The sequence below is a fragment of the Chelmon rostratus genome, chromosome 23 (assembly GCF_017976325.1).
Source record: "Chelmon rostratus isolate fCheRos1 chromosome 23, fCheRos1.pri, whole genome shotgun sequence".
In the NCBI taxonomy this organism is placed as follows: Eukaryota; Metazoa; Chordata; class Actinopteri; order Chaetodontiformes; family Chaetodontidae; genus Chelmon; species Chelmon rostratus.
In genome coordinates, this window is record NC_055680.1 from 6,022,320 (window position 1) to 6,041,075 (window position 18,756).

At 41.9% G+C, this 18,756-nt stretch overlaps 2 protein-coding genes across 5 annotated transcripts; one reads left to right on the top strand and one right to left on the bottom strand.

Moving 5' to 3' along the window:
- Nucleotides 1–189: 189 nt before the first annotated feature.
- LOC121626510 (dynactin subunit 1-like) lies at nucleotides 190–13,243 on the top strand. 4 transcript variants are annotated; one of them, XM_041965068.1, is made up of 32 exons: nucleotides 190–306; nucleotides 2,259–2,324; nucleotides 2,446–2,640; nucleotides 2,845–2,926; nucleotides 3,033–3,064; nucleotides 3,497–3,517; nucleotides 4,113–4,136; nucleotides 5,084–5,170; nucleotides 5,584–5,736; nucleotides 5,915–5,938; nucleotides 6,458–6,655; nucleotides 6,831–7,035; nucleotides 7,144–7,222; nucleotides 7,398–7,557; nucleotides 7,786–7,890; nucleotides 8,038–8,229; nucleotides 8,313–8,429; nucleotides 8,519–8,671; nucleotides 8,813–8,973; nucleotides 9,188–9,356; nucleotides 9,607–9,675; nucleotides 9,931–10,143; nucleotides 10,310–10,471; nucleotides 10,649–10,780; nucleotides 10,893–11,018; nucleotides 11,142–11,284; nucleotides 11,437–11,609; nucleotides 11,869–11,987; nucleotides 12,077–12,272; nucleotides 12,360–12,433; nucleotides 12,526–12,615; nucleotides 12,707–13,243. In XM_041965068.1, exons 2-32 carry the CDS (start codon nucleotides 2,283–2,285, stop codon nucleotides 12,842–12,844), a joined length of 3,834 nt encoding a protein of 1,277 aa, XP_041821002.1. In that variant the 5' UTR covers nucleotides 190–306; nucleotides 2,259–2,282; the 3' UTR covers nucleotides 12,845–13,243. The 4 variants fall into 4 exon arrangements, with proteins under 4 accessions (XP_041821002.1, XP_041820999.1, XP_041821001.1 ...); XM_041965065.1 differs by lacking the exons at nucleotides 4,113–4,136; nucleotides 5,084–5,170; XM_041965067.1 differs by lacking the exons at nucleotides 4,113–4,136; nucleotides 5,084–5,170; nucleotides 5,915–5,938.
- A 963-nt stretch (nucleotides 13,244–14,206) lies between these two features.
- Nucleotides 14,207–17,639, bottom strand: fam113 (family with sequence similarity 113). Its single transcript, XM_041965691.1, has 9 exons — nucleotides 17,567–17,639; nucleotides 17,397–17,476; nucleotides 16,847–17,079; nucleotides 16,484–16,634; nucleotides 15,786–16,032; nucleotides 15,604–15,660; nucleotides 15,017–15,085; nucleotides 14,527–14,694; nucleotides 14,207–14,340 (listed from the first exon to the last, which is right to left on the bottom strand). The coding sequence occupies exons 1-9, from the start codon at nucleotides 17,637–17,639 to the stop codon at nucleotides 14,207–14,209; spliced, it is 1,212 nt and encodes a 403-aa protein (XP_041821625.1).
- Nucleotides 17,640–18,756: the final 1,117 nt, after the last annotated feature.

Genomic DNA, 18,756 nt, shown 5'->3' on the forward strand with positions numbered 1-18,756 from the left:
AGATTATCGATTATGTTACTGTTTTTACCAAATTCTCCAATCATCCCTGTACAGTTATTTTACACGTATAATTTAAAAACAAAACTGCAGTAAGTCATAGCGGATATAAAATATCGCCTTTTAAGTAAAGAACAGGTGCAGCCACCAGCGGCGCTAATGTCTACTTCTCATCTTATCTTATCCGGAAGTGACCTGTCAAAAAACGGAAAAGACTACCGAATTTCAGGGCTAGGTAGCCAAAAAACAACAACAGAGATTTGCATGAACACCTCAAGGAGCTACATTTAAAGACAGGAATCTCGGGAGGTAAGATAAAAGACAGAATACAGTTATTCTATTTAAGCTTCTTAACAGCACTATTCTGACTAACTTGCATGCTCGCATGCTAAGCCGCTGTAGCCTGTTTTAACGTTAGCTATACAGCTAATCTTGCTAGTTGGCTAACTAGCTGTTAACTCAATTGACTGATGTCTAACTAAACCTTGGGGGCAAAGTAAAGCATAAGTTATTTTAAAGACATTTGGTGCATGACTGTCAGTATCAACTTAACCGTTGCTCAAGCTAACAATGCGGTAACGGTAAAGCAGAAAAACTGTTAGCTTGATTGTGTTTCATGACATTTCTCCCTATCGCACTTTGTTCAACTTCTTCTCTCGTAAAGCGGTTGGATCCTGTGCATTGTGTATTTTTTTTACAAGTGTGGTATACTTAGCGTATGTATTATTTGTGACAGAATAAAAACAAATGTAATAAGTTAACACCGCCCCTCTAAATAATGCTTACGTCAATGTATCTAGCGAATAAACATTAGCAATCGCTTGACACCGTTTGTCAGCTGGCATCTGTTTAATGAGTAAAGGAGCCCTTTGTCACCATTTGTTAGTTAAATAAATATTGTATTGTATTGCATTGTATGAGGATTGTATGAATTGTATTGTAACTACGAGGATATAATCTATGAAAAACGAGAAAAACACACACAGCAAGTTCTGTATACGTAGCTACTTGTCAAGTGAGTGTTAAATAAATATAGCCATAATAAATGTAAGCTAATAAACTGATTATCACATCACTATTTAACAGGTACAGTGTAAAGTATCAAGCTAACATCCTTGTGTTTTTCCCTGTGGAAAGACACAAGAGCTAGATTTTCCCCCTCCCTCTTTCAATTCAAATCAGCAGTGACGTTTGGTGATGCACCACATAGGATCCCACCTCGAAATCACAGTGTTGTATTGTCCTCTCCTCTCTCTGGGAAAGCGGAAGGGATGTGAAAGTAGAGAAAAATCAGCACTTTAGCCATATCTTTGCACTGGAGGTGAAACCATCTTAACCTGCTATTATGGCTTTGAATAGGAGACATTCTTATACCCCCCGGGTGAGTAACATCACGCTCAGTATTGAATAATATCTAATTTAGTACATCAGTGTTTTGATTCCTGCACTTAGTCAGTAGAAGTCACTACATTATCATGGCTAAACCTGTAAAAAGTTAACGTTTGTTGCACTCACCATGCAGTGGAGGATTCACCTTGTTGCAAATTGGGTCCTCAGATTAGATAAAACAAGTAAGAATATAACTTGGTAACTCTAGATATCCTGAAGAGAAGATGAAGTTTCTTCTTCCCAATAACTTTCTACTTGTATTTAGTCTGCAAAACCCTTTCTCTGCCTCCCTGAAAATGACTAAATCCTGTGTTACAGCTTCTGTCACAAGGCGTAGATAAACTTTTTCTATCCAGCTTTGTGCCCTGTGGTTCAAAACTGAAGCAGCATGAATTCACATGTCCCTACAGCTCCATAAAAGGTTTAGACACAGTCCTAGTTTGTTTTGAATGAGCATCTTTGTGTGAGCAAGGCAGGGATATGGCTTGTTTATCAGGGAGTCTGTTGTGGTCTAGGACATATGACTGGGTGCATGAGTGTGTTTCTGTGCTTTGTGGCCTTAAGACTCTCTTGTCATTGAATATTTTTAATTCCTCAGACTGTTTGTTTGGGTCGTTTGCAGGCCTGGTGGACAATATTAAATTCTTTGTCATACTCCTACAAAGCTATGTCTGTTTGACCAAGATTAAGATTTAAAAAGATACCATGATTGAGGAATTCTGAAATATAAACAATAAATTCTCTGGTGTGTAATGCCCTCACCCACCTTACCCCTCATTCCCATTGGTAATCAACCTTCCTTTACTTTCTTTTTTCCACATTCCTCATCTTTCTTACCATTTCTCCCCATTTGTTTTTCACAAATCCTCCAGCTGACCAGCCCACTGATCAGCAAAATGAGCAGCGCAGGAACAGTGGAGAGTGGTAAACCTCCAAAGGTAGGCCACTTCTCCAATACAGACACAAGAAAGGAAGAAATGAATAATAAAAAAAAAAATTACTATCAACTAGTGTGTAATAACTCACAGTCTCTCATCTTCTTGTCTGTTCTCCTCCTAGATTGGCTCCGTAGTGGAGGTGATAGGGAAGGGTCAGCGTGGCACTGTTGCCTATATCGGCGCCACCCTCTTTGCCTCTGGGAAGTGGGTGGGTGTCATACTAAATGAGCCCAAAGGCAAGAACGATGGTACCGTGCAGGGGAAACGCTACTTCACCTGTGAGGAAAATCACGGGATATTTGTCAGACAGTCCCAGGTTAGTGATAAAAATGTGCTATGAAGTAACAATGAATGTACATTGTGCACATGAGGGTTGGATGATGGTGTACAGCCTCCTATGACTTAAATCACTAATTAATTCAGTGACTTTAAGGGCTGAGCTGAGGTGCATGTTGTCAATAGACCCATCCCTGTTTTTCATGCCCACAATGTTCTGATTACACCCCTTCACTCTGTACAGATCCAGGTGGTGGATGAGGGCTACAGTGCCACCTCACCAGATATTCCTGAATCAGGCCCTGCAAAGACACTCAGACAAAAAGGTGAGTGTGAATCACAGCTGTGTTTGAAATCCGTACTTTTAAAACAAAGTATCTCAAACTTACTCAAAATAATAGCAGATAATAATTTTTCATTTGTTTCCTCCAGACATTCCCGAGACTCCCAAAACAACCAAGCAGGTAGGCAACCATTACTTGCACCTCACTGCTTTGTTTTGTCCCTTTTTCAGTGTAGTAAGCGTCTGTTTACTGACTTGGCTTTGAAGATGGTTGGATTCCTGTGGATCTTTGTGTATGTACTGTGGATATAAAAAAAATATGGTTTTCACTCCGTTTAAGTGAACTACCAACACTAAAAGTTAATACCTACCATTTCCAGAACGGTTATGCTGGTTTAAATGTGTTGAAGTTTAATCAGACCAGTAAAGCAACTAAACTCATTTCAGAGATGGTGAGATGACTATCAGTCCTCTCTGACTTGTCTTTGCTGTGTTTTCCTGAACAGAGGTGCTTTTTTCAAAAATGTCCTCCAATTTTCTTCCCTTTTTTTCTGCACAATGTGAATGGGTTTCTGTTTTGCCTCATTTTTGTTTTTCTGAATACTTTTTGCAGACGCCTGTGAGCATTAAGAAGGTAGAAATGTTTAAATTCAGCACATTTGCTTTTGCCTTGGTTGTTGTTAATCACACTAACGTGGCTCCTCACCTTTTATTTTTCTTGTGTTGATGTTTGCACTGGACATGAAGACATCACTTATCATTGATGTCATTTTCACCATATTTTCTCCTGGTTTTCCATGGCTGCATTCCCAATGTTGTACAACAGTTGCTGTTGTTGTTTGTTCGCTCAATTTCTTTCATGTACTTTTTATTCTGGTGAAGGCATCAGTGTTCACATTTAGAGGCCAACACTAGGACAGTTCTAAGGTCATCGTGATGGTGCCTTGGTCATTCCTCTTCGCCTCACAATTCAGTGACATTTTGCCTGTTTTAACACTGTTGCATGAATTCACATTTTACTCCATTCCCATGGCTTGAGTCATTTGGAATAACTATTCTCAAAAATGGTGCATGCAGCTGTCAAAAGCTATGATCAGTGGATATGAACTAACAGTGGCTATGCTTCTGATGTGCTGCTAATCTCCTATCTTGGTTCACTACTGGACATGTGTGTGTATCCGTGTGTGTGTGTTCATCCCTCTCTCTGCAACTCACCTCCTCTCCTCCAGTCCTCTACCCGCCGCTCTGCCAAGGTGAGCTTGTCTACAGCAGACAGGGGAGGTCACACGGCATCAAAACAGATTTAAAACAGCAGTTAATTCTGAAAAGTCTTGCTATTTTAATGCTTCATCTTGTTGAGGGTGCTAGGCAAGTTAACTCAAGGGCACTGCTTCAAGAGTCTGAAATGCTTTCAAAGGACATTCATTTTTGTGTAGTATGATAAGAAGTACATGCTTGTGCTCAAACTACAGTAGAGAATACAGCCAGGATTGCATTAGCTTGATATATTGATAATATAATAGTGTAATATTGAGATTTAGAATTATGTTACATATGTATAAAGTCTTGAGAAAGCATTTCTCCACATTCTTTCCTGTGATGACAGTCCTTTTGCATAGTTTTAATAATTTTGGACATGGCAGTTTTTGATCAGTTACATTTGAAAGCTTTCAGTATAGTAGCAGACTCAACATGGGTGCACAGTTGGACTATTTTGAGGGGTATGTAGGTTGCAGGCAGCCCATTTCAGCCATAAATAATACCTCATTTATTTAACAGAATATAAGTGGTGTTAGTTGGCTGGAGTGAGTTGTAATTTGTTTAATTTACAGTTATTGAATTTATGTAGTGCTCTCCATGATCCTGGTATTCAATGGAAAGTTACATTAAAACTATCATCAGAATGTTAAAAACTGTGATTATTACACTGAATCATTTTAAGGTTTGTTTAAAGACAGCAGTTATGTCTTGTTATGCACAATGTTTTTCTTTTTTAAGTTTATTTTCAATAGCTGGCTGTACTTCTCTGCACTTGAACAAACATCATGCAATATGGGCATAATTAACACAGGATGGTGGTATAATAATAAGAACACAGTCCCACCAAGGTTTCATTCTGTAACCTCAGGCTAACTTTGCAGCCGAGTTTTACAAATAACTTGTGAGTCCTAACACAGTCTCTATGATCGCACTGTGGCAGTGGAACACTCCAAGTCGACTCACGCCTGCCACCTCCCTCCCTTCCCTCTTGATACGACCCTCTGGCCGCACCAGCCTGTCGCTCATGGTACGCTCTGTCATACCAGGGTACCTCACCTGGTACTTCACAGGGAGCTGTGATTGGGTTTGTCACTGAAAACTGGTGATTTGTTGTCCTTCAGTGCACAGGTGCAGGACTCCACCACTTAAATGACCTCAAAGTGGTGTGTATGGGATCTTGTGAGGGACATTGGCCATGAAATGTTTGGTCCTGGAAACTACTTTGTATTTAAGCCATCACAAGATGAATCTGGTGGCACAGTACATCACCCAGCATGTTCACTGTTCTGGGTTCACTTTGGGAGAAGCGTGTTTTGATTATTGGATTGTTTACTGACATTCAAATACTTAGCATCACGTCTTCTTTTCTTTCTTCCTCGATTTCACTCATTATCTTCTTCCTCTCAACTCCCCCTAACACATTCCCCCGTTGGTCATCAGGCTTCTCGTGAGAGCCTCTCGTCCTCTCTGTCTGGTGATGTCAGTGAGGCGGGCCTGCCCCCCCACCAGGGTGCTCTGGGGGCTCCTGTCGTGCCTCAGCCCAGTGGATCGCCTGCAGCAATGGCAGCTCCGGTCCAGGCTACTCCAAGCAAGGTGGGTCACTGATATTCCTGAAAACCTAAAATCAATAAGTTTTTAGTCCCATATTTCATATTGTCATGTGGTATTCATTGCAATATCACCACCAGAAAAGATCAACATCATGTTTCCATCATGTTCGTCATTTTAACGAGCTTGTCCCATTTCATCCATGTTGTCATTATTAAACCAGGTGGAACCTGCCATTTCCAAGCAGGTAGAGTTTCCTAATGGCTACATGCATGCTGATGATACCTGGCATGAGTTCACTAACAAACTCATAAAGGGCAAAATGACCCTCAGTGCACCCTTTCAGTACTCAAATATGGTTTTGTAATGTCCACACAGTGAATTAATTAATTTAATAATTTAATAATATATTTATGAAATGGTTAACGGTGCATGGTCTAACTTTCTGAGACACTGAATTAAACACTCAGCACTCATTGTGTTTGGAGGGGGTGGATTAATCTGTCTTCATTGCTCAATTATGTCTCTGGCAGAGCTTCTTGTTGAGGTGGTGAATTCAGTGGTTAAAGTCAATTATTTGAGATAATTATTTGGCAAAATTTTAAAACCTCATCTTGTTCTGGGTTTTTGATGGTCAGACTTTTTGTGTTTTTGTTCTTTACTGCCTTAAAATAAAATCTTGGGACATGAATAAACTCCAGTTACTCCAGCACATTTAAACTGTCCCCTCACTTCTCCCTTCCACCCACCAATCCATCCCTCTCAGGAGGAGGAATCCCTGCGAGCTCAGGTCAAGGACCTGGACGAGAAGCTGGAAACGCTGAAGATGAAGCGGACGGAGGACAAGGCCAAGCTGAAGGAGCTGGAGAAGCACAAGATTCAGCTGGAGCAGCTTCAGGAGTGGAAGACCAAAATGCAGGAGCAGCAGGCTGAGCTGCAGAAACAACTCAAAGAGGCCAAGAAGGTACACAGAAAAAGACATTACAAATTACTCTGTCATAAGTCTGAATTACAGCAATATCAGGATATTTACAGTAAGACATGACTGATATTTTCCAAGCCTGTAAGCATGAAAGAAGCAGCTCTACTGTCAGCATACATGACTTCTTAGACTTTCATTTTATATGTCCTCCTCCCAGGAAGCCCGTGAGGCACATGAAGCCAAGGACCGCTACATGGAAGAGATGTCCGACACAGCAGACGCTATAGAGATGGCCACACTGGACAAAGAAATGGCTGAAGAGCGGGCAGAGTCACTGCAAGTGGAGGTGGATACACTGAAAGAGAAAGTGGAGGAGCTCTCCATGGACCTGGAGATCCTCAGACATGAGATTTCAGAGAAAGGTCTGTACTCCTATATCTCTGTCCCTCTTTCTTTCTTCTGGTCATCTCTCTCCTTTATTTATGCACTGCTTTCCTTCACTTTGTTTCCTTTTTCTTTTTCTCCTGCAGGCTCAGATGGAGCCGCCTCAAGTTACCATGTCAAACAGTTGGAGGAGCAGAATGGCAGGCTAAAGGAGGCATTGGTTCGGTCAGTCAAATGTCTGAAAAGCTAGTTTTGATTAAAGTATAAATAGAAAATAAAAACAAAATAGGGTCCATGAAGAAGAGGCCTATACCGGGGTTTGGGCGGTTTTAGGTGTCAACATTTTGTTCTGTAGCCAATAAAGAGAAAACCTTGATTTAATTGTCCCTTTCCTCCTCAGGATGCGCGACCTCTCTTCTTCAGAGAAGCAGGAACATGTGAAGCTGCAGAAGCAGATGGAGAAGAAGAACTCAGAGCTGGAGACTCTGAGGACTCAGAAGGAAAAACTGCAGGACGAGGTCAAGCAGGCCGAGGCCACTATCGATGAACTGAAGGAGCAGGTAAAGTGAGCGAGAAACAAGAAAAGAGGATGAATATGATTACGGAGAGGACATGTTTTGTTTATGCGTCTCTGATGCTGCTTTCTGGAGGTTACAGTGCAGTGAATATTAAAGAAGCCAAGTCAAATACTGTTATTAACAGAGCAGATTCTCAGTATGGACATTTAAATGAAACAAGTCAGAAATTAACAGTGCATATATGCTTGCTGTGTGTGTGTGGACTTACAGGTGGATGCTGCTCTGGGTTCAGAGGAGATGGTGGAGACCCTGACGGAGAGGAACCTCGACCTGGAGGAGAAAGTCAGAGAGCTGAGAGAAACAGTCACTGATTTGGTCTGTACAGCTACATTTATGATTCCTGTCTTCATTTTTAACACTACTGATGCTTCTATTTTCTAACCCATACAATCTGCACTCTTATTATGCAAATAATCACAATTTCATTCTCAATGTGCGGTTAATGTTTTCCTGCAACAACAGGAGGCCATCAACGAGATGAACGATGAGCTCCAGGAGAATGCGCGGGAGACCGAAATGGAGCTGAGAGAGCAGTTGGACCTGAGTGGAGCAAAGGTCAGAGAGGCTGACAAAAGGGTGGAGGCTGCCCAGGAGACTGTAGCTGATTACCAGCAGACCATCAGCAAATACAGAGAACTCACTGCCAGGCTACAGGTGGGTGGAGAGTCTGGAAACAGACATGCTGAAGGAGATAATCGTTTTGTGACACCATATGTGCTCTTTTTCCTGTGCATCAGGACGCCAACAGGGAGCTGATCAGCCAGCAGAACGCAAATGCGGAACAAGTTCAGCAACCTCCTGCCGAGCTATTTGATTTCAAGATTAAGTTTGCAGAGACCAAGGCTTATGCCAAGGTAGGAAACTTTTCATGTGTTATCGTGCCAGGAATGTTAACTGATAGTTTACACACTTGGGGCTTTTTGGTGATAATCTGTGTTCACAGGCCATTGAGATGGAGCTGAGGAAAATGGAGGTGGCTCAGTCAAACAGACAGGTATCCCTCCTCACCTCCTTCATGCCGGACTCCTTCCTCCGTCACGGTGGCGATCACGACTGTATCCTGGTCCTTCTGCTCATCCCCAGGCTCATTTGCAAGGTATGACGCTGTGTGTATGTTTGTAGGTGGAGTACAAGCCTTTTTGTGGAATCACGATCACTATTAACTTCCTTTCAACTCCTTTTTGCCGTTTCTATAATTGAAGCTTGTGGATGTGTGTGTATGTGCTTTACCTGGTAGGCTGAGCTGATCAGTAAACAGGCCCAGGAGAAGTTTGACCTGAATGGGGACTTGACCAAGGGGATGGGACTCAGAGGGCCTCCAGGAGAGCAGCGCAGCTTTGCCTCAGGACTGGTGTACTCCCTCAGCCTGCTGCAGGCCACACTGCACAAATATGAACAGTAAGAACCGCAGCTTCACCACAATGTATCAGAAATCAAATATGGTGTCATTATTAGATAAGAATTGTGTCTTGGCTGCTGGCAATACAAGAAGAATTATTGCAGATAAAAAAAGATATTTCTCTCCAAAAATGATTTTAAACCTAATTCAACAATAAATACAGATAAAACAAAATTGGTCTATTCTTTTTCCTCCTTTCTGCTCTGCTTCTAGGGCTCTGAATACCTGCAGTGTGGAGATTTTTAAGCGCATGGGTACGCTCTACTCTGAAATGAGCTTCCATGAGCGCTCTCTGGATTATTTCATCGACCTGCTTCATAAAGATCAGCTCGATGAGACTGTTCAGGTGGAACCTCTGACTAAGGCCATCAAGTACTATCAGGTAAAAAAAAAAAAGTTGTATTTAAACACACAGGCTAGTTAATTTAAACACGTCAAACTAAGTCAAACTTATGCATTCACAGTGGAATAAAGGAAAAGACCTGTTGAACTACTATTAAATATATACTAACCAATTATGTTCATGTATGTACAGCCTCAAATAATGAAAGAGTTTAAAAGACAGCCAACATGAAATTTTAATTCAATATTACCTTAATCATAAAGTTTCTCACTGTTGTTTTGTTCTCCAGCAACTGTATAGCGTCCATCTGGCAGATCACACTGAAGACTGCACAGTGCAGCTGGCTGACCACATTAAGGTACTTCTAGCCTCTTCTTCCTTTCGCTCGCAAGCTTTTAACAGTTTCACTCTCACAGCAGAGCATTCATGAGGTTATCAAGGTAAAAATCCAGGAGTAATCCAGACAATGTGATTGTTAAAAAGACCATGACTCTTTTAATTTTAACACACTTTTTCCTATAAGAAGAAATAAATATAATGCAACAAAGTAAAACCTAAATGAGAATAGTAATAGAGTTTCCTAACTTCACTAATCCAACCCTCTCACCTCCAGTTTACCCAGGGTGCCCTGGACTGCATGGGGGTGGAGGTGACTCGTCTGCGGGCGTTCTTGGCTGCAGGTCAGGAGAGCTCTAGCTTCTCTGTCCTTCTAAAGGACCTGGACACTTCCTGCTCTGATATCAGACAGTTCTGTAAGAAGATCCGCCGTCGCATGCCCGGAACAGATGTAGTTGGAGTTCCTGCTGCTCTCAATTTTGGACCACAGGTGTGGGATACAGAAACTCGCACATTTTTGTCTTAGACTACCATCAGTGTTTATCCTTTCTACGTTCTGTTGACACACTGTAACAATCACTGACCCACCAAAGTGCACACAAAAGTGATCGATCTACAGTATATATGTGACTGACATGTCATGTCTCATCTGGTAGGTGTCGGAGGCACTGACGGAGTGCAGGCGCCAGCAGACCCGCGTGGTGGCTGTGCTGCAGGAGGTGGCTGCAGCTGGAGCTCAGATGGTTGCACCGCTGGCAGAACAGGAGGGGCTCAATGCTCTCAAACTGGAGGATATCGCCTGCAAGGCTGTGGAGCAGGTAGTTGAACTGTCAATAATCATGCACCATTTACCCAATACTGACTGAAACGATGGCCCATTTGCCTCTGACAGTATTGTAAGGAAGTTGTTGTTCTGGGAAAGTAGACAAAGGTGGTTCTATTTAGGTTGTAGCTGTATTATTATATTATCTAAATCTAGACTCTTTTCTCCCAAGGTGTATGGCTCTCATGGCCTGAATGGCCCAGAGTGTCTCCGTCAGTCCTGCAGCTCTGTCATCACCACCATGAACAAGATGGCCACGGCCATGCAGGAAGGAGAGTACGATGCTGACAAGCCACAGGGCAAGGTAACTGTATGCCTTAGTTCTGTCACATTGATGAATTACCTAGTTCAGAAAGTTGTTTATAACTTTTTCCGTTACAATTCTTACTATTTGATCATGTCCCCCACGCCCTCAGACTCCTCCAGTGGAGATGAGAGCAGCCACCGTCAGGGCCGAGATGACCGACGCTGAGGGTCTCGGAGTTAAACTGGAAGACAGGGATACGGTCATCAAGGAGCTCAAGAAGTCGCTGAAAATCAAGGTGACACACGCAAACAGAAACCACTCAACCTTTCTCTGTAGACTACACTACATAAGTCTGCCACTTTGAAAGGAAAAGAACCAGAACAGGTGGAATTAACGTGGCTGTACTTCTCTCCACCAGGGCGAGGAGCTGAGTGAGGCCAACGTCCGTCTGAGCCTGCTGGAGAAGAAGCTGGACACCTCCACCAAAGATGCAGATGAACGGGTGGAGAAGATTCAGACCAAACTGGACGAGAACCTCGCCCTGCTGAAGAAGAAAGAAAAGTAAGGAAGTTAATGAAGCAAACAGGAGAAATTAACTCACTTTAACATTGGAGGCAGATTTCACATCCTCCTTTTCTTTTTTCCTCTTTCTCTCACTTGCTCTTTTTCTGTTGTTTTCCTGCTTGCTCACCTTCCTCTCGTCCCATCTACAGGGAGTTTGAGGAGACGATGGATGCTCTGCAGGCTGATATCGACCAGCTGGAGGCAGAGAAGGCAGAGCTGAAACAGCGCATTAATAACCAATCGAAGATGACCATCGAAGGCTTGGTATCAAGAGGCCCACCTGCCTCTGGAATTGCCTCCATTGTTCAGGGATCTGCTGGAGGTGAGTTACTGTGTGGTTATGGTCAATTTCGGAATGCAGATCAAAGTGTTGTTGTTTTATTTTAGATGGCAGGTGTGATGGCCTGTGATTCAATCTTCTGAAAGCAGTTTTAACCAGCTGTTAATGAGATATGTATTGCCTGTAGTTGGTGTAAATATGTTATTGAATCAGATTTTTGGGAAAAACAAATCCCACTATTTTGGGACAGGGTGTTCCAGTGATTGAATGTCTCACTGTTCTACCTGTCTGTCTCCACCAGGTGTGCCTCCATCCCTGGCAGGACCAGTACAGATAGTGGACTCCCCTCTCCTCAGGCAGCAGGTTGAAGCCCAGAGACTGGGCATCAAACACCTCAAGAATGAAAACAACAGACTCAAGGTTAACCGCTGTTGGTTTTATTATATTGTTGGATTATGCCAGCTGTCTGAAGCCTGGTAATATTAACCTAGACTACATTTGACTCACAGGCGGAGAAGATGAGAGCCCAGCTGGCCTCCCTGCCTCCACTCTGCCCTCCCAAACTACCAAAAGTGTCCAAAGAAAGCTCCATGCCACCAGATGGACTAAACACAGGCATCTATCGCAGGACTGACCAACTGCTGGCAACCTTGCTCAAGCTGAGTGCAGAGGTTAAAGTAGTGGACGTCACTGGGAAGACGGCGGGTGTGTGTTTCTTTCTAGGCTTTCCTCTCCTGTGTTTATTGCTGTTCTCAGCTGAGTAAACTGGTTATTTTTCTGTCTTTGTTCCAGTTAGTGCCAGTGCCCAGCTGCTGGAGCAGACAGCTCGACTGCAGAACCTCAGCAATGCTCTGGACAAACTCAAGGTGACACCTTCACAACCATGTCTATTGTCCTTACCATGTCCGTAAGATGACAGCAATACGAAATTAAACATTTGGATGCTTTCATGTTTTAGGGAGAAGTAGCTGAACATGTAGTCTCATATCAGCCTGGAGCAAAGGTGTCCTCTGATTTTGCCACCTTCCCAGTCTCCTCCTTTGTTAAGGTAAAAACCACACAGAGTATAGGTGATGTGCATTTTCTCTTTTCTGGTCAGAAGTTGTCAGTAATTTTCCCATATTTGTGTTGTTTCCTAGGCCAAGGAGGAGAAGCAGGAAGGAACAGTGTTTGTAGGTCGTGTTGCCATTCCATGCACTCCTGGACAGGAACAAGTCCACCGCCTCGTCCTATCACAGCATCAGCTACAGCGAGTGCACCACCTCCTCATGGCCTAAGACAGCATGTCGTTAACCTACAGCCATGACTGAAATCAAGAAAAGCTTTTGTTGTTTATTCTCATTCCAGCTTCCACTTCAACATTATCCTCTATTTATCCCTTTTGCTTTTCAATATTCTCAGGAAATCCTATCCCATATTTGCATAAGTTAACACTATAGCTCTAATAAATCTTAGGCACAGTAATGTCTTTATATCGAAGTGAAACCGATTGGTGTGGATTTGACTTCTGAATGTCACACTATGAAGGTGTCATGTTTTCATCTCTGAAACAGTTTGTATGCACCAATTTTACCAACTGTACTACTGTACATGCACCTATTGATAGTTTTTTTCCCCCCCTTTATATCTTTTGTATTTGTAGTCAGCCAATAAAAGAAAGCAATTCACTTCAGAGCAAGAAACGTCTAGTAATTTGTCAATATTGACTTATGAAATGTTTCCCCCATATGTCACCTATAATCTGTTGACAGAAATGAGTTGCTCCAAAGCTGATAGTTTAATATGAAGGTCCACTGCAAGATCACAGTATTAAGAGTCAAGATGTTTTTGATATGGAGAACAGCATGTGCAGGATTTTCCTAATTTTTAATCATGTACAGTTTAGGTTATCAGTTTTAATCTCATTATTATTAACTTTAAGATGGATAAGACAGCCTACATCCAAATGACAGGGTAAAATGATATTGTTTAGGAACTGACATGTATACACACTGCATGATTAAATGCATGCAGCATATAGTCATGCCAAAGTAATCACTTTAATCCATCACTAACTCCTTTTTATGAAATAAATACATATTTTCCATTTGAACATCAGTAACCAGAGCCTTGCAAACTGGTTAAGAACAAAGTCTCTAAACTCCTATAGCCAAAGCTCCTTCTACACCAGATGTTGGGGCATGACAAGACAAAAGAAAGATCATTCATTTAGAACTGTAATAAGGGATTAATTTTAAAGTAAGTCAAAAACAGTTAACTCCTGAAATATTAACATCAACTTTAATAGAACACTGCATTTAACACATTTTAAGTGCAGAATTTAAAACTTTTCCAAATGAAAAATGTATTTCAAATTATTTTTGGAGCCAAAGAACAAACTGAAAATGCAAACAACTTAATGGAGTACCAATTTACAATATAAGAAAATTACCAATATATGTACGAATCAAAGAACATTAACAGAATTAGTATAGTATAATCTGAGCATGAACTGCATACTTTGGGGATTAATGCTTCCTCTAGGCTACAAACTGTGGTATAGCTCTGTGTTTGACAGCTGTGAAACGCTATGTTCTGCTAATGAGGCTAGAAACTAGAGTAGATAACATGTCTGAATCTTGTAAAACACCCTGCCCTCATTAGTAGTGGCCATGATGGGGTCTGTCATGGGTGTACGGAGCATAGTGGTGTCTGGTGTGACGGCTCCTCATCACATAGCTATGATGGTGCTCGTGGTATGGCTGAAAGTGGTAGGGAGGCCTGTCGTCGAAACCTGCAGAACATACAGGTCATGTTAAAAGGTTCTCGAGCTGACATGGCAGCTCAAAATGCTTCCAATAACAAGGTCAGAAGACCCACAAATACCTTAGTCTTACAAACCGATACTAGGGGAGGGAGGTAATATCTCTGTACTATATCTGCCACATTTATACCAGCACACCAACATCTCCACACTTACCATTTCTAACTGGTCTGTCTTGACATCTGTAGGCTGGCAGGTGAAGCGGTGGTGAGAGGGCAGGTCTGTAAGCCATATGGTGATATGGCTGTGGGCTGTTGTGGACGCCAAACGGGAGGCAGGGCTCTCCCCTGTAGTCATAGTCATGTCCTCTTGATGGACGGTGCTCTGTGAGAGGGGGACGAGAGAGACAGCAGGGAGAATATAAAACACGTTTTCCCAGTAAAAGCACAGGAAGTTTGTGCAGCTGCTATATTCCTGTCTGTCCTGTCAAATTACCGATACTGCACAAGAACCTGACATTCAATTGATGTTGTTCTACAATTCTTCTGCAATTACATATATATGAATTATAAATGAGTTGGATGAATATTTTCATGTGCTATTACTTTTGGCTGTTGAGTCAGAATGACAAAAATCCCATGAGACATCTGGCCCAGAAGTATTTCCAAACAAAATAACCTGACTGAGTATATGTTTTACATCTTACCCATGTTGGAAAAGTAGTCGAAGGGAGGAGTGTGGTGGTATTTAATCGCGCTTGCTACACGACCCACTCCTGAAAAAGCAGCAAACAGGCATAATAACAGAGACAGGCTTCAGTTTACATGATTTACACGCTGTAGTCATTCTCTAAACTGTAGATAGTGTTGCCATCACGTGTTCAGGGCCCTGCAGATTTCAGAAGGTCAAATGTTGTTATAGTACATACCACTTCATTTTAAACTAGTCTAAATCCCAAAATAGACCAAGCTGGAGGTCAAAGCCAACATTCAGATGTCAGATAACAGTGTAACACTGGCCATTACACTTTTTTCAGTAAGGTGAACAGAGATAAACAACTGTGATTCAGTACTCCCACCTTCAGCTGATTCCATTCCATTCGAAAATGTCAGTATTAATATATAACAGTAGTAAAACCAAACACATGTCCTAATGTACAAGCTATTGTTCGGCTAGATTGTAAATGAGGTCTCTGCCTCAATGTGCTTATTGTGATTTATTTGACCCATATTTGCATGCCCTTTGTTAATCCATCAACAGAAATACTCCTAATCTGAACATCATAACCCTTACCTGTAGGTTTGGTAGTGTTCTTAAAAGATGGCTGCGCATCAATAACCTCAGTATGATCTAAAAAGAACAAAATCATTTCAGTTTAACCAAATAAATGCCAGAAAAAAAAGAGGAACAACACATTGGATTGTATATTTGCCCCTGTGTATGTGTGTGTGTGTGTGTGTAGTCTTCCTCCTTACCAACAGCAGTCAGTGGACAGGGCATGATGACACCCCAGGCCCGTGCACTGTGCTGTAAAAGCAGTGAAGTTATCCTGCGGTGAGCAAGGGCGTTCCAGTGGACCCCGTCCGAGGTACGGTGGTGCAGGGAGAAGCGGAACTGGAAGTGGAGGTCCAACACATCCATCCCGTAAGAGTCAGCCAGAGTCCCGCTGTAGAAGTTGGCTTCAATCACGTCCTGACGTAACTGGGGAGCCTTGTGCTCAATCTGAGGGGGTGGGTGAGAGAGGACAAAGCTTTAAAAAGCTGAAGAGAGGCAGAAAATGCAGAAAAGTAAACCTTACCTCCTTCAAAGTCAAAATGTACTGAAAATTCAACTCAACTACTCTTATACACATCGCACCTGTTCAACTGACACAAATCTCCTGCTGTCTGTATGATGTGAACATATGAACTGTATCTACTGTATAATGATCCCAGACCTGTCATCACTCCTGTTTTTAAGTGATTCTTCTGTATTTTGCCATTCTGTGAGAGGTCAGAGTCGATGTGGACTGAATATGTGCATGCAACAGTAGTAGTTACACCAGCCTTGAGCCTAATGTGAATTCCCAGTAAGAAGGTGTAAGAGGAGATATTTTATGACTCTGCGGTAATTTAACCCAACATAACCAAATGTCCATGTCTAGTTATGATGCAGATGGTTTGAGATGACATACCTCAGGCACCAGGAAACCTCCTTTGATCTTCTCTCCTAAGGGCATGGTGAGGTTCCATATAACCAGGGTCTCCTCAGGCAGAATCTCACTCAGCTCAAGAAAGAACTTATGTAGGTTGTCCTTGTAGTTATCAGTCCAATTGCAAAGGTATCTACAAATCCAACATGGATATGGACATATCCATGAAGAAATTCAAATTCACTATGCACAAAACAATCAAACTGGGGCTTGATTATAAAAGATTTAGTGACCCACCAGGGAACAGATCAGGCAAATGAGGGCGTGACTTGGTGAGCATTGAGTGTGTTCTCGTCTTCTGCCCACACCTACACGTCTTTAAAAATAATGTCTTACAGGACCCACCTTGAAATATCCCAAACGCAGGAGTTGACAATGACTACATCTGGTTTCAAGCCCTGGCGAAAGTCTTGTAGGATGCTCCGCATGTATTGAGAGTAGATGCGCGTCACAAAGTAGAAGCGGACCAGGTGGTGGGCGGATTGAAACTGTCGAACCTCCTGGTACTCTGTACCGTTGTGCAGTGTGCCAAGACAGCCCCCTTCCACCAGGAGGTCCTGTTCAAAGCTCATCTCACCCTGAAGGACAAAGATATGAGAGAGTGAGCATAACAGGAACAAACGACGATGGAGACACAAGCTACCAATGTGGAAAGAGACAAAGAAATTTAAGCATAGCTTGTCCTGAGACCCACTGAAAGCAAATCTAATGATGAAAAAATGTTTCCAGCTCAAGTGGAGCAATGTTGCTACATTTAACTGTGCAAGATCACAGCTAATAATGACAACAGTAAAAAAAAAAGAAAAAAAAAACAAAAAAACACCCGGAAACAGTTTCACCTTCATTTTATCAGGATGTAAGTCTGGTTAATGTCAGCCCTCTGAACATCACTTACCTTGCTCTTAAGTTGTTTTGATGTGAGATATTTCTCCTTCTGCAACAGCAAAACAAGGTCCTTATACACTGAGCGCTGAACTGAGGATGAGACACAGAGAGCGACCCATGATCAAACTGACTGAACTCCTATTGGCTGATTAGAGAAGGTGAATTCAAGTGATCACTCACTGGAGTCTCCCAGCACCACAACAAACTTGTTGTGGAGCAGCTGGCTGGCCTGCTGGTGGCTCACACACTTCATTACCTCCTTCTGTTAATTACAAAGCCAAACATTTGTGTTGTTGAAGTAAAACGCTGAACGTGAGACATCCATTTATTTATTTTTACTTGGGGTAGGCTTTACAAACAGGGTTTTGACAGCTTTTTAGGAGTAAAATTCAAGCACTTTCAAGGTTCCTAAACTGAAAATGTCCAGACTCTTGAGGTCTTTATCATCACATCGAAATTGTTACTATAAATGCAACTGCTAAATATAAAGGTTGTTCCTTTATACCCACAACAATCAATGTATATTGTCACTTTGTTTATCTATTAGCTGTTCATATAATCTGATTGTATGTTTTGACCATGATTATTTAATGCTTGCCAGGAGACACAAACAAAAATGATGGCGGGATCGTTCCATTTCAAATATGAAAAGATTTTCTGTTTACATTAGTGACTGTGTAGATGAACACCAGATTATGTGGAAAATCAAGCATTTTTCAAGGAGTACATCCGAATGCAAGCAAGTTCCTAACCTTGAAAACGTAGCAATTCAAATAATGCATTTTCAAAACTTTCAAGACAGGTACTAACCCTGTAGAAGTGCTTCCAGGAAGAATAATCACTGGCGTTAAGTACAGAATCTCTAAGCCTCAGGTTAGCAATGTTAAGAAATTCACACTTCCGTTAAGATACTTAATTAGCATTGGCATCCTAATGAACTAGCCTAATAGGCTAATTAGCACTGATTGAAATTAACATAAGATAACAAATACTTACCATTGTTGAATTTAGAGGCAAACTGTAGATTTATTGAAAAGTTGAGAACAACTACTAACGCTAGCTATCCGCTTGTTGTTGTTGTTGTCGTTTTAAAATCTAGCTAGCCGTGACCGACTTTAATGGAAAGTTCCAGCATATAACCAAACCCGCAATGTCTTCACCAACTGCCGGCACTTACAGAGTCCTTGAACAACTCGAGCAAGCTAAAAGTTATGGCAACAGTTTCATTTTGTAGTTTCACCATAAAGTTTTAGCTTCTTTCTAGACTCTGCCGTTGGTGGGATAAACAACAGGTGCCTCTAATTTGATGATGCTTTAAATGACTGTGGGAAAAATCACCCTGAGCCTTCACCCTGGATCAAAGTCTCGCG